Below are 14,467 nucleotides of genomic sequence, written 5' to 3'. Positions count from 1 at the left end.
CTGGGTCGGATTTTGCTACATCTACAAAAGAAGAAAAAGTGAGACACGCCTACAAATATCAAATCCTATTTTGATATGCATACAATTGCCACTAAAAAATATTATTAAAATTTTCAAGAGTTGAAAGTCGTCTGAATTTCTTTTAAGACAGATAAAATCAAAGTGTTTTAGTTCGGCCTCATTTTGATAACCATTTTATTTTTTGTTTTTAGTTTTTGAAAATTAAGTTTATTTTCTTTCCATTTCTTACAATGATTTGCATCTCTCTTAAATACAATGGATAAATTCTTAGTCAAATTCCAAAAACAAAAACAAGTTTTTGAAAGCACGACCCCATTTGGTAATCATTTCATTGTTTTTTTTTTTTTTTTTTTCAAAATTAAGCATATTTCCTCCTCATTTCTTATCATGATTTTCATATTTCTTAAGTAATTATGATTTTCATATTTCTTTAAGTACAATCGTTGAATTCTTAGCTAAGTTCCACAAACAAAAACAAGTTTTTAAAAACTATTTTTTTTAGTTTTCAAAATTTGACTTAGTTTTTTTACCATTGGCAAAAATAATAATAATAATAATAAATAATAATAATAAATAACAAAAGAAGATATTTGTAGATGATAGAAGAAAAAAATTTGGAGGTACAAGTAATATCTGTAGACTTAATAAAAAACAAAAACAAAAAATCAAATGGTTACCAAATAAGATCAAAATATTTAATTAGTTTCTCTTTCAAAAAATGCTCGTAAAGAAAATGTGTAACTCTCAAACGCTTTTTAAGGGAAAATTGACAAAAATGACCTATTTGGAGTTTGATTTTATTTTTTTACCTATTTTTTATAAACAAGTTTTTTTTACCCCTTGATGATGAAAATAATGTAAGCATTAAAAATAGTAGTTGTACAATTACTCTTATGCTCCTTTAAATTCTTACTTTCAATTTCAACAACCAACCTACCAAACTAATTCACAAAAAATTCTTCACCTAAAAAATTTAGAGGCAATTGCAATTTTAATTAAAAAAAAAATGAAAATTGAGCATGTGTCTCTAGGTTTTGCTTTTTTGCAAACATTTTAAAAAAACTTTCACCTTAAAATTTGATTGTTATCTGATTTCTATGTGATTGTTATGTGATTGCTATCTAGATTTATATGTGATTCCTATGTGATTGCCCACCTGCAATTACAAAAAAGTTGAAGTCATGTCTTTGATTTTTTAAAATGTATTTACCATACAATGCAATTTCCTTAAAATTTATTCACAAAAAATCAATTTATCCAAAATTAATTGACAAAAAATTATTCACATTTCCACACAAAAAATTCTCCATTAAATTTGATTTATTTACAATCTCACAAAAAGTTCTCTTCACCAAATTATTTTCGAAAAGTTTTTCGTCAAGTCCAAAACTTGTATTTCACGAAGTTGTACTTTTGTACACTTCGTGAGAAGGTATGTATTTCATTTTATACGTATTTAATTGTTCGATAATTTCTGAAAAAATTGACAAAAATATATCACTTTTTTAGAGTTTGATTTATGTTTGCTTTGTTGATTGTTTTTTTTTAAAAAAAATTATAATGCCCTGCACCTGATATTTATAAAAAAAAATGAAAAAAATAGAAACTTTTTTTAAGATACCTGATCAGGCTTCACCGTGTAGAAATAAAATGAATTAAAATTACCTGATCGGGCTTCATCGAGTACAAAATAATTATTGAAATAAGTTGGATGCCCAGTCGGGTCTCACAGGGTATTCACCGTATAGAAAGCAAATGAGTTAAATTACTCGACCGGGCACACAAAAAGTACGAATACTATTGTTTTTTGGCCCGATGTTGTAACCGACTGAGCCACTTTTTTTTCTTTTTAGTTTTTTTTTCTTTTGCTTTTTCTTTAACCACATTACATTAATACATTTTTGTTATAAATTGTAGAAAAATGCCTCGTGTTTGGATTTGTTTCGATGGCGTTTGGAATGAAAGGGAAAAGGACTACGATGGAAGAGAGTTGCGGGGGTTTGACATTGAGGTCGGCACAACGTATAATGAATTCTTGACCGAAGTTTATAAAATAAGTGGTATAATATTAGATGAGTATAATCTTGTTATAAGATGTATATTTCAATTGAGATTCAAAGCCCCCGCATTTGTAATTTGGAATGATGAAGATCTACACACATTCCTCACATATATCCAACGCTTCCAAATTGTTAAAGTAATCAAGGATTTCATCCAAAAAAATTCATATATCCGACGAACTGAAGAAATTCCTTCAACATCTAGGCTAGTACATTGCAATATAGAGTCAGATAGTCCATTTTTTCCCACATATTTTAATTCATCACTTATTTCGTCACCTAGTAATTTGGCGACATAAACTAAGGGATATATGGACCAAGGTCAATATTTCAATTATTGGTCTTGGAGGGAGAAGGATGATGGAGAGGAACCCAAGAATAATACCCACCATACACCTCATGCAGAAGAACAAACAATGGAAGACTATGGAAACTCGTCACATGCAATGGGTCGTGACTTATCACATTCATCTAGTAGCACAATGTCATGCTAGGTTAGTCATATTCTTATGAAGATGTGCAATTTGGTAACATATTTATAACTAAGAAGGATTTAAAGATGCGGTTATCTATGTTAGCAATTAGAGGTACTTTTCAGTTTAGGGTGAAGAAGTCGACCACAACATATACAAAGTTATATGCTTATTTGAACAATGCAAATGGAGACTTTGAGCCGTTAAATTGAAAAATTGTGAAATATTTAAGATCTCTAAGTATGACAATGTCCACACATGTAGAAATGAAATATTGACTAACGAACATAGACAAGCTTCTAGTTGGGTTCTTGAACACTTAATAAAGTCGAAGTTTGAAGACGTTAGTCGTTCATATAGACCAAAGGACATTGTGAAAGATATAAAACAAGATTATGGTGTGAGTTTAAGTTACGACAAGGCATGGAAGGAAAAGGAAGAAGCGTTAGTGCTTGTTTGGGGGTCATCAGAAGAATCCTACAAGAAGTTACCTAAATTTGATGAAGTCTTACAAATTGAAATCCTTGTTTCAGCATTCGAATATGATCTATAGGAAGATAAATATTTCAAGCACGTTTTCATGGCTCTTGGTGCTTCCATTAGGGGGTTTGAACTACATTCTCCCTGTTTTAATTGTAGATGAAACATATTTAACGGGTAAGTACAGTGGTAAACTCCTGCTTGCGACTGAGGTCGATGGAAATAACCAAATATACTTAGTCACATTTGGTATATCTGGTGAAGAAACTGATGAATCTTAGGTGTGGTTTTTTCATCAATTAAGATGTGCAATTGGGCAAGTTTGTGATTTGGTTATTGTATCAGATAAACACACAAGCATAAAAAAGGAAATTATCACGATCTTCCCAGAAACATTTCATGTTATTTGCATCCATCACTTGAAAGCTAATTTATAAACTAATTTTAAGAATAAAGATATTTTGGATATTTTCGACAAAGCAACCAAGGCAAGTCATGAGTCTATGTTCAACTACCATTGGAGTCAATTTATAAGGTATCCAGGTCCACGCAAATACCTAGAAGATATTAGTCTCGAGGTAGGGTGTACCGATGCAACAGAAGGTATAATCAAATGACGAAAAACCTTTCCAAGTGCATAAATGGAGTGTTAAAAGATGTACAACAGTTACCAATCACATCATTTCTAGACAATATTAGAGGTTGGTTACAGGACTTGTATTACAAACGTCGAACGGATGCATCAAATAGTACGTCAAGATTGTAGCACTATCCGATGGCAATAATTCGTGACATGACAAACAAAGCAAATAGACAGTTACGCCAATTGACCAACATGAGTTCGAGGTGATTGATGGAGGTATAAAAGGTCATGTAAATATTCACGTAAGTGTTGGGATTGACATCCTAATTCTCCCGGAGTCTCGTTGTTTTGTAAAGATACACATTGTTCAATGAATAAAATAAGTGTTATTTAATTCTAACATTTACTCATATCCAATAAACAAAGCTCCTTGGTTATCTTATGTGAACTTAAGCATGTATATGTGATATACAAGTGGATCATGCCTTAAGTGATAACCTGAATAGGTCTGTAGTATAAAGATTAAGGTAGGATACCTGATCCTGGTGACACTACGGATATGACCCGCTTTGTAGAGGTTTGCATAACAAAGAGTTTGTATAAGACCTAAACCACGAGATGACTAGACTCTGTATATAACGTCGTTGATACTAAAGAGTTACATCTCACCTAAACGACTATAGGTGACAGACGTCAATCCTGAGTGTTTTGGGAACTCCTGCCTTTGGGGGCAGTTCTTTGATTAGTATGGGTGAGAGTGGCCAGATTGCCAACTCAACATGACTACCTTTTTGGGGACTTGTCTGATCTGGAAGCTGCGAACTCAATCCACAATATAGAATTCACTCCTTTCTCGAAGCAGAGATAAATAGAGAGATTGCTCCCTTAAGGGCTGATTCCGAGGCTTGAACATAGTGGCCACAACTTCTCTTTGGAAGAGAAGACTCAGTCATAGTAGGACTATGACTTATGTTCATTAGAGGTTCAGTGGTACTTAAGGAGACAAATGTAACTACAAGGGCATAATGGTTATTGGCCCAGCTGTACTTACGAGCATTTGTGAAGGGTTGTCGCACTGCCTGATTGGTTAAGATGGACACATAATATATCTGTGGTAAGGAGAGTTCAGCTGTCGATCTTTAGTGGAGTGCTTGACAGTTAACGAATGGTGGATCCCGTGACTAGAGAGTTTAGTCAGTTATTCACATACCGTTGGAGCTTCGAGCTACAGGTCCATGAGGTCCCCTTGATAGCTCAATGAATTCAGTTGAGGATCAGTTCTTGATGTTGATTTGAAATGTTCAAATTGACAAGAGGCATTTTTAATTATATATGATATAATCGATATGATGTATGAGATACATCTAGTGGAAGATTGATGTAAATGAGATTTACATTAAGTACCATGGAATAGAAAAAGAACTATGGTTTATATATTTCATGATATGAAATATTAAAACTATAGGTTATAAATATAGTATGATAAGTTGGTTATCATTTATGTTTATAATAATATTTAATTATTAGATAATTAATTCTTTTCTTTTAAATAACCAAAGTAGTGAGTGGTTATTGGATCATGGTAATCGTGGTTTTAAAAGGAAAATTTGTTTTCCTATTTTGAAAAGAGTTTTTATAAAAGATTGAAAAGTTTTGAGTTTTCTCTCCGCGCAAAAGAAACTCACGAAGTCGTCAAGTAAATTCGGATTTACTAAACGACGGCTGGGCGAACTAAACGATCGTGCAAAGTAGAGCTAAACGATCGTGCAGTATTTACTAAACGATCACATAGTTTTTCTAGAGATCGCTGGCCCAAGGTAAACGATCGTGTAGTGTCTGTAGGCGACAGACCGAGCTAAACGTTTGAGCTAAACTAAACGATGAGCTAAACGATCGCATAGCTTTATCTAAACGATTGGGCATCGATCTATACAATAGGTCTCCACCATCTTCCACTTGTCTAGTCGTGTACGCGATCGTTGTTTCCTCCGTTCGTCTGCCTCATACTAAGTCCGAACAAAACCCACCCTCTGGATTCTCACATTGAGAATACCAAGGTCGCCTTGTTGGTGGTGTCAGACTCAACTCGACACCGTCGAGGTTTTCTGGAGAACGTTCGTGGTGTTGTGGAGGCTGTTCGTGTTGCAGAGGAGTTCATGGCCGAGGCGATCGTTGAGGACGAGTGCGAAGAGTTTGTGCTGAGGAGATCGTTCAGAACGAGAGCGAAGTGTTCGTTGCGGAATTGCGGTCGTGTAGATCGGGCGCTCGAGGTTGCTGTTGTTCGAGCATTCGCGCAACGGAGCATGGAGACGTTTCTGCCTATGTGCGTACAATTTTTCTCATTGTTCATTTGAGATTTTCATGCTATAATTTCTGTATGATGTGCATAACTGCTTGTTTGAAGTCGACTGTAAATATTGTTCATTCATAATTGTAATTTGGAATAGTCTTGTTCCGCTGCTCATGGAAATCTCGCTTCCGATTTCCATCAATTGGTATCAGAGCCAGGTTCTCTGATATTCCAAATAACAGATCTGAATTGAACGCATTTTTCAGTCGCAGTAGGTTTCTGCATTTGTGCTTAACCGTTTTCTGCATTTGTGGATGAAATTGATGAACGTTTCGGGTTTTAAATTGCCTTTTTGTTAAAGCTTTCGGTATTACAAAGTGTTAATTGTAAGGGCCCCTGTGTTTTTGGGCGAAATTAACTTTACAATCGAGTCTGTAATTCAAAAAGTTCGAGTTTGTCGAGTCGTTCGTGATGAAGCTTCAACGCATGTTGATGCAGTTCTCAACGAAGAAGAAGACTAAGCGTTGGTCGGATCATGTAGCCTCAGGTAAACGATTGTTGGGACTTCAATAAGCGATCGTTTAGATATTTTTTTCTAGACGGTGGTGTAGTATTTTCTATCGATCGTTTAGCTAAACGATGGGGTAAATCGTTTACCATATTGCATAGCGTTGGTTGCGCGATCGCGTAGGCACTGGAGGTAGAAGATCGTAGTGGGAGCATGCGATGTTCATCGTTTAGTAGAAGGCGCGCGCTAGACGATCATGTAGTTAGCAAGCTTCATCGCTTAGTTACTACCTATGCGATCGCACGTATGTGATATGGAGACGCTAGCTAAGCGATCGCTTAGGCGATGGTACTTCGCGACATCGTAGTCGCTTAGACGATCACAGAAGGCGGGCATTTTGCGGAGCGCGCTAAGCGATTGTGTACTTCAGGCTTCATCGCTTAGTAAAGGTACACGATCGTATAGTAATAACTAACGATCATTTGGATTTTTTTAAACGATCGTATAGTAAATGCTAAATGATCGTTTTAACTCTGAAGCGCTGGTAAGCGATAGAGCAAAGAGTTTGTTTTATCGTGTAGGCGATCGTGGGGTGCTTGGTACACGATGGATGGTTGGAGAAGCGATGCTTTGCCAAGCAGTTCAAGACTCGATTCACCTGTTTGAACTGGAGACTCCTTGTCTTTGTAATAGTTAGCTTTCCTTTTTGTATTTTAAAGCAATTTTACCCGGTTCATCAACTTTTATTGCTTATACATGTGATGTATTGTGCTTATATGCCAAAGTGTTTGTCATATAGTTAAAAATCCACCTTAGGTTGTGCAATTATTCATGCATCATGTATTATAATTGTTATAATATTGCATGAAGAAATTACTTGAAAGCATGCACATGCATCATGAATTATAAGAGTTATATTTTGCATGCATTGAGCATTATCATGCATCATCCTTTTATTATATTTGTTTTAGTCTAAGGGTGAATGAAAGCATGTTTTGCTTGTTTCATTGTTGTTTTGTATAAGTATTATATAAAAGAAGTAGCAATGAATGGACAATTGATGCTTGAATTTATGAAGTGTGGAATTATGGATGATATGTGTTGATGGATAGTGTTGTGCACTCAAGTTTCCCCAGTGGAATCCAAGTGTAAATTCCTTTGAGTTTCCTGGTAAGTCCAGGGTCGAACACAGAGACTTGTGAAAATAATTGCGTTGGAAATTTTTATGAAAACTTGTGGTAACCGGTTAAATAAACAAGTGTTGGGTTGTTGTTGTGTTGATGAAATTAATAATAAATGTAGCGGATTTTGAAAAGAGTTGGTAACGGGAAATACGATGAATATGCGGTGAACGGGTTGAGAAGGATTTCGGCTAACACTCCCTAGGAGGTGTTCATGCCTTGCGATCATGCAACATGCATACAATAGTAAACCACCTCTCGGCGTGAATGCCACGGCTTCTAAGGCAAGAACGCATGCGATAATTATGCGATAAGTCTACAGGGTTTACACATAAACCTCTATCTCTATTTATGCGATAACGACATGACATTCACACAAATATGCGACCACATAATATCACTCCTATTCCTAGGATGCATGTGATGCAAGTTGACAAACATAACTTATCTCTAAGTCCCTATCTCTTGTTTATGCAAGCCTAATCCTGCTTTTTTGAGTCCAGATTCTAACCTAGCTCTCTCGAGACATTAGGTTCTTTCTTTAGATTCTCTCTCGAGTAACTCTAAAAGGGTATTTTGCACAACATAAAACAAGACAATCGCAGGCAATGAACTTCCTAGGTCATGTTAGCTCAGTTTCTCTCAACCCATTTAACTACTTTAGTTACTCATGCGTATTAAAAGAGTGATCAAATGTAGAAATAGAACTTCCATTGAATAGATGTAAGATGAAGTACAGAATAACAATGCAAGTATAACAAAGAGCCTGGAGCAATTTCTTGCCATCAGGCGTTACACTGTTTCTACTCGTGCTCTAAAGATATTCTCGCTTTTGCGAGAATCAGCCCACTCTCTGCTCTTACGCTCCAATGTTCTCTCTCAAGCTACCTTGGACGATCTCTGACGTCACAACTCTTCTCTAGCTCTGTCGTAAAATGGAAAAGAAAACTATGCACAGAGGTTATAAAGTGATGGAGTAGTCGACTGCTTAACCCCTTCTCTGAAGAATGCATTTGGTATTTAAAAAACATCAAAAGTGAGAGGCGGCTTCTCTCTCCTAGTTGTAAAGATGGGACAGCTTTAATTCCTGACTGACGCGTCGGAGATTTGTCACTGATAAAGCTAGATGTACTTGTGACTGTTATCGACTGTCAACTTAATTAGGATCCGACTGCCGTTAGCTTTCTGTCCCATCGATCTTAATTGTCTTTTCGTCCGGATGCGCCCACCATTTGCACCGACCAAGTTGCGATAATTCTTCTTGGGTGGATGTTTGCGAGCACGATCAATCGCAAAGTCTTACGGTGAAGTTGCGCTCGACTGATGTATTCCTATGATCACATTCTTTGCATTGCATTAATGCATTATTCTGCATAAAAACATAAAGATCAACTGCTTTAATGCGTTGGACACATGCGACCGCAAAAGTATAGAATTTATGCTTAATGGACACAATTTAACATATTTTATCAACACAATCCAACATTGTTTAAGAACTTAGCACTAGAATAACGTGCATTTCTGCCCGTTATCAACAATGCATTGAGCATGACACTTAGGCCGTTTATAATCGTTATAAATGCCTTGCGTGTGTTAGCTTCGCATTGTGGTGGTTGTTTCTGTTTATAAGTGTTATAAAGAAAATTAGACCTAAAATCAATAATTCAAAGTTGCATGCGGACTTAGGGTGAACTCAAGTTTTTTTAAAAGGGTTTAAAAATTAGATTGAGATAGACTTAAGTTCAAGTGGTTCTAAAGAGTTTAGTAACCTAGATTAATCTTTTAAAATCGGTTTAATAGGATTAAATTGGTTGAATAAAAGATTAAATTTGTTGTAAACCTATCTATAAGGGACCTTTTGTCTAAGGCAGGTTCTGGCTAGGTTGAGGTTCTTAAGTTGACGGAAACATAACACCTCTACCTAGGAACCTACCTGGAAAGGTGAATTAGATAGACTTTCAACAAGCATGCAGCGTTTTGGTCAAAGACTCCGTTAAAGAGTTTAATGGATGATGATCAAAAGTTGTTTCACTATCCAAGGTAAAAGTTACTCTTGAGAAAACCTAAAAGTCACTTAGTTAAAATCCTTAGCCGTGTTTTTTCTAAGTAAACCCTAGGTTATAAAACACTCAGTGGGAGGAAGAGGCGTATCAGATATGTCTATGATTCCAGTCACATTTCTCCCTGTATGTTCACACGGTGAGATTCATGCTTGGCCTCGAGATGCCCAGGATACATCCCCTTTCGAATGGTGCTTGCATGAGTAAATATCAAGATGGACGGAGAGAGTATTTATAGTAAGTGGATGAAGGGTGTGTGTCAACACGTCCTATGGTCTCTATCATTGGTTCACATCGTGAGATCATTCTATACGCCCTTGTGTCACCTTCGGAGCGTCCCCCTTCGGATGGATTTTATGCAATTGGTCAATATCAAAGTGGCTCCAGAAATGGATAGGGTCGCTTTAGGTTTTGCCCCAATCGGATTTTTTCCTTTCGGATTGGCCTTTTGAGACGGACCTCTAGGGCTTAAAATGGCGAGTCACACTTACGGGAGATTGTTAAGTAAATTAATGATCTCTTAGCGAAATCAATGATGGCTTGTCGTTATAGGAACAAGAGTTGTTCTAGTATTAATGACTGGTTGAGAACTTCTCAATTCAGAGGAGGGATGATTGACCTCCCTTCGGTGGCTTTTGTTCTAAACCTTTGAAGCGTCATTACGAAACTAGATGCCACACAGGGTTCATGTTAGTTTTGCTAAAATCTTATTAGATGTTGTTTTGTTTTACAACGGGTATTTGCTTAAAACCTAACGTAGGTCAATGTGTTTTTCTTTTCAGCAACTCATTAGTATTTCCATTTAAAGCTTTTAAATATGACCGATTATTTACAGTGGAAAGAATCGTGTGAAACAAATTTCGTGGCAAACGACCTCCATCCCACTACTCTCCAAAAGAGGAGACGAGACAGTAAATATGATTTATTGGTCTTGAAGACATGTCTGGTAGAGAATGATGATTCTGTCTAGATCCTTGATTCAAGTGCTACCAATCATGTCAGTTCCTTTTACCAAGGATTCAGTTCCTGGCAAACGTTGCCATAGAGAGAAATGACTCTTCTAGTCAGTATTGGTGAGGTTGTTTTAGCTGTTACTGTAGGCAGGCTGAAGTTATTTGTTGATAAAAAACGTTATCTGTTACTGGATAATATTTTTGTAGTTCCTCATATTAAAAGGAATTTAATCTCGATTTCTTGTCTCATTGAACAAAGTTACACTGTCTCCTTTTCTGAAAATAAAATGTTTATTTTCAAGAATGGAATGAAGATTGGTTATGATTCAATGGAAAATAACTTATATGTACTAAAACCGTTAGTCATAAAAGCCTTGTTTAATACTGAAATGTTCAATACAGCAACAATAAAAGACCAAAGGTTTCTCCAAAGGAAAATGTCCATCTTTGGCATCTTAGGTTAGGTCACATCAACCTCAATAGGATTGAGAAGTTGGTGAAAAGTGGACTTCTAAAGAGTTTAGAAGAAAACTTCTTGTCGGTATGTGAATCATGCCTCGAAGGCTATATAACCAAACGACCTTTTACTAGAAAAGGTTACAGAGCCAGGGAAGTCTTGGAGCTTGTACATTCAGACCTCTGTGGTCCGATGAATGTTAGAGCTCGAGGTGGGTATGAATATTTCATCTCTTTCATAGATGATTATTCAAGGTTTGGGTATCTCTTCCTAATGCAACATAAGTCTGAAGTCCTTGAACCTTGAAAGGTTAAACAAGAGTCATAATGGGAAGGATGAACTTGAAAATTCAAAATCAAAACCCTCATAAAATGTACATACATACTTGATGAAGATGATGAACCAAAATGTTAAAAGAAAAACTGAAAGAATGTGAGAAGTTTTGAAAGGAATTTGAAAGGTTAAACAAGAGTCATAGTGGGAAGGATGGGGTTTTGAATCTTTTTCCTAAAAAAGAGGATATAATGATCTTTTCCAACCTATGTTAAATTTTGAGGGGTCAAAAATACATTCTTTTTAAAAATAATCATTTTTTCCAAAGAAAAACTTCTAATGGGTCATTTTTGTTAATTTTCCCTTTTCAACCATATCTCAAATCATGATTTTTCCCTACTGTCTCATAGATATGTGATAAATTTGATCTTCGAAAAAATTGATTGATGTATTAGATAATAGTTTAAAATTTTAAGTTAAATAGAACCTTGAAATTGTCATTTGATTAGCAATATTAGAAAACAGAATAGCTCATCACTAAAAAAGAAAAAAAGAAAAAACCAGATATTATCAGTAAAGAAGAAGCCTAAGAAGCAAGAAGAGTTGATGATGAGGTGAGAATCTGGTGTACAAAAATCCATCAAAGAGCCAGAACAAACAAAAACCCTAACAAACAATCCCGAAATTCCCCTTCAATTAGACGATGATTGCAAATGCCTTCCAATCTCAAAAGAAAAAAACGCATCAATACAAGCATACTTAACCTGATTAAGAGTCAGCCATTCTTGATCCCATCTACTCATCGTCACGCTCTTTGGCTTATGAATCTCTTTCCCCAATACCTCTTTCCCCAATCTCTTCAATCCCGCATTCTTCAGATCTCTTCTTCCCGTTACACTCTCAGCCAAATTCCTCAGATCCACCCTCTTCCCCACTTTCAATCCGTAGTCACAGTTCAGCTTCTCAGCATCCTCGTCGATTCCCACTCCAACAAATGTCAATGATTCGTTTTCCAGAAACTCGAACAGAGATTTAGGGATCTCGGGTGTGTGTATCAGCTGCAAAATCAGGCAGCGGCGGCCCATGCAGAGTTGTAAGGTGGCCACGGGATTGTCGTACGACCGGTTGTTAGGGCGCCATTCGATGTCCAGCCCCACCATGAGAGGTGGGGTTTGAAGGGCGAGGGTTTCGGAAATCCAATTCTCTACCATGGATGGTGAATTGGTGAGGAGAGTCAGAATCGGCTCGTCGGAGTCCAGAGTTATATCGAAGTAATTGTGGGAATCGGACGGAACTTGATGGTCAACAATGGTGATCGCCATGGCAGAGAAGAAGAAGAAGGAAGGAAATTCAGAGAGTAAAGCAGGTGACGTTGTACGAATTAGAGAGAGTTTTTACTTCAAAATTAATTATTATTGCCTTATAGCTTTTATTTTACTGAAATACCCTTCAAATTTTCAAAAGCTTTCCCTCCCCTTTTTCCTCTATTTTTTCCTATTCTCTGAATCAGAGTATCTTTCCATTAATATATTTATTTATTCTTATTCTTAGTATTTGGGCATAGTTTCCATTCCGTCCTAATGCTATACTTTTTGTCTTCTATTTTTTTTTTTCAATTTCGTCACAGTTTTATTTTTTAGATTTGAATTTAGTCTTAATTTTTTATTAAAATATTTATTAACTAAATTAAAATTTTATTTTCATAATTGATAGACATTGACGTCAATAATCAATATTTAATTAAAAAAAACAAGGTTAAAAGTTTGAAATCTAAGGATCAAACTAAAATAAAATTCAAATCTCGAAATTAAAATTGTAATATTTCGAAACTTAGGAATTCTTTTGAAGTTAAATTAATTTTTCTCGATCCATCACGGGCAACACCGACCACGAACACCATTGAGATTTAGTTAAAGAAATTAACTCCTCTTAGTACATTTTTTACCTATTGTCGCAACATCATTGCGATGGGTTCTCTTTTGAGGTAAAAGACTTGGAGTCACCACCAATCATTTTAAAGTGTGATTGGTCACCCATTAAAAAATAAAAATAAAAACAGTTACTTTTCCAAAGATAGGTTTAGGGGATATTGAGTATAATGAAGGTATTAGCACCCTACAATACCTTTTAAAAAGACGTATCCAAAATTGTAATGAAAATTAATAAAACGAAAACTTATGAGAATTGACTAGTTAAACAATTTTCAGGTAAAGGTGTTGGTCAAGTTGAGTACCTCGGCCTAGACAGAACTATTATCTTAGTCAATCATATTTAAAATGTATTTGGTAAAAAAACGTGTCACTGGGTTTCACAATAATTTTAAGAATAAAGTATAGTTGAATTTCGTGAATAACAATGTATGTCAATTTATATTTAGATTCTCTTATGAAATATTGACTTTTAGGCATTTAGCAACATCAACTCTATAATAGGATTGTGCAAATGTCTCATTTAGACTAATTCACACTTCAGAAAAATGTGAATTAAAAATTATGAGTGGCACAAGTCATTCAAGAAACGTTTGAAATTCATTTGAAAATTTGAAATTTAAAACTAACTGAAGTTTATTTTGGAAATTAAATCAATGCTAATTTAAAACTTATCTAGGAATCTAAAACATAATGAAGTTTGAAATTCAAAGACAATTCTTAGATTAAATCCCAATAAGGTATACTTATAAAATTATAAGTTCAAGTAAAATTAATTTTCATTTTGCAAAAATGTGAATTACAATCTATAAGTTCATATTTAAAGTTTATAATACAAGCAATTTTCTTCCTTTATTTTGTAGGTGATGGCGGCCGTCGTGGGTCTTCACCGGAAGTTGCAATAATCCGTTGGAATGGAGGTCCATCCGTCGTTGGAGTCGTTGTTCATCGGATTGGTGCTCGTCGGAATACTTCTTTTTCTTTGCTCTCATCTTCTATACTTTTCACTCTATTCTCACTTAGTCTCAATATGATTTTTTCCTTCTTCCCTTTGACTTCAATCTTTTCCTTCCTCCTATTTTATTTTTTCTTCCCTTTCTTCTTTCTATATATTTTTTTTCTTCCCCTCCAACATTGTGATCAATTTATAGGAGAAGCAAGGTGGGAGAATTGAGATTTTTTTGTAGATTAAAAAATAAA

The 14,467-nt window shown here is 35.4% G+C and overlaps 1 protein-coding gene across 2 annotated transcripts; it reads right to left on the bottom strand.

Moving 5' to 3' along the window:
- LOC120089952 (Werner Syndrome-like exonuclease) lies at window positions 1–12,746 on the bottom strand. Of its 2 annotated transcripts, none has more exons than XM_039047399.1 (2): window positions 12,104–12,745; window positions 1–21 (listed from the first exon to the last, which is right to left on the bottom strand). In XM_039047399.1, exons 1-2 carry the CDS (start codon window positions 12,659–12,661, stop codon window positions 16–18), a joined length of 564 nt encoding a protein of 187 aa, XP_038903327.1. In that variant the 5' UTR covers window positions 12,662–12,745; the 3' UTR covers window positions 1–15. The 2 variants fall into 2 exon arrangements, with proteins under 2 accessions (XP_038903327.1, XP_038903326.1); XM_039047398.1 differs by lacking the exon at window positions 1–21 and adding an exon at window positions 8,376–8,965 and having other exon boundaries at window positions 12,104–12,746.
- Window positions 12,747–14,467: the final 1,721 nt, after the last annotated feature.

The sequence above is a fragment of the Benincasa hispida genome, chromosome 11, assembly GCF_009727055.1.
Source record: "Benincasa hispida cultivar B227 chromosome 11, ASM972705v1, whole genome shotgun sequence".
NCBI classification, from domain to species: Eukaryota; Viridiplantae; Streptophyta; class Magnoliopsida; order Cucurbitales; family Cucurbitaceae; genus Benincasa; species Benincasa hispida.
The sequence above is the reverse complement of the archived record's forward strand: the minus strand, read 5'-3'. Positions and strand labels throughout refer to the sequence as shown.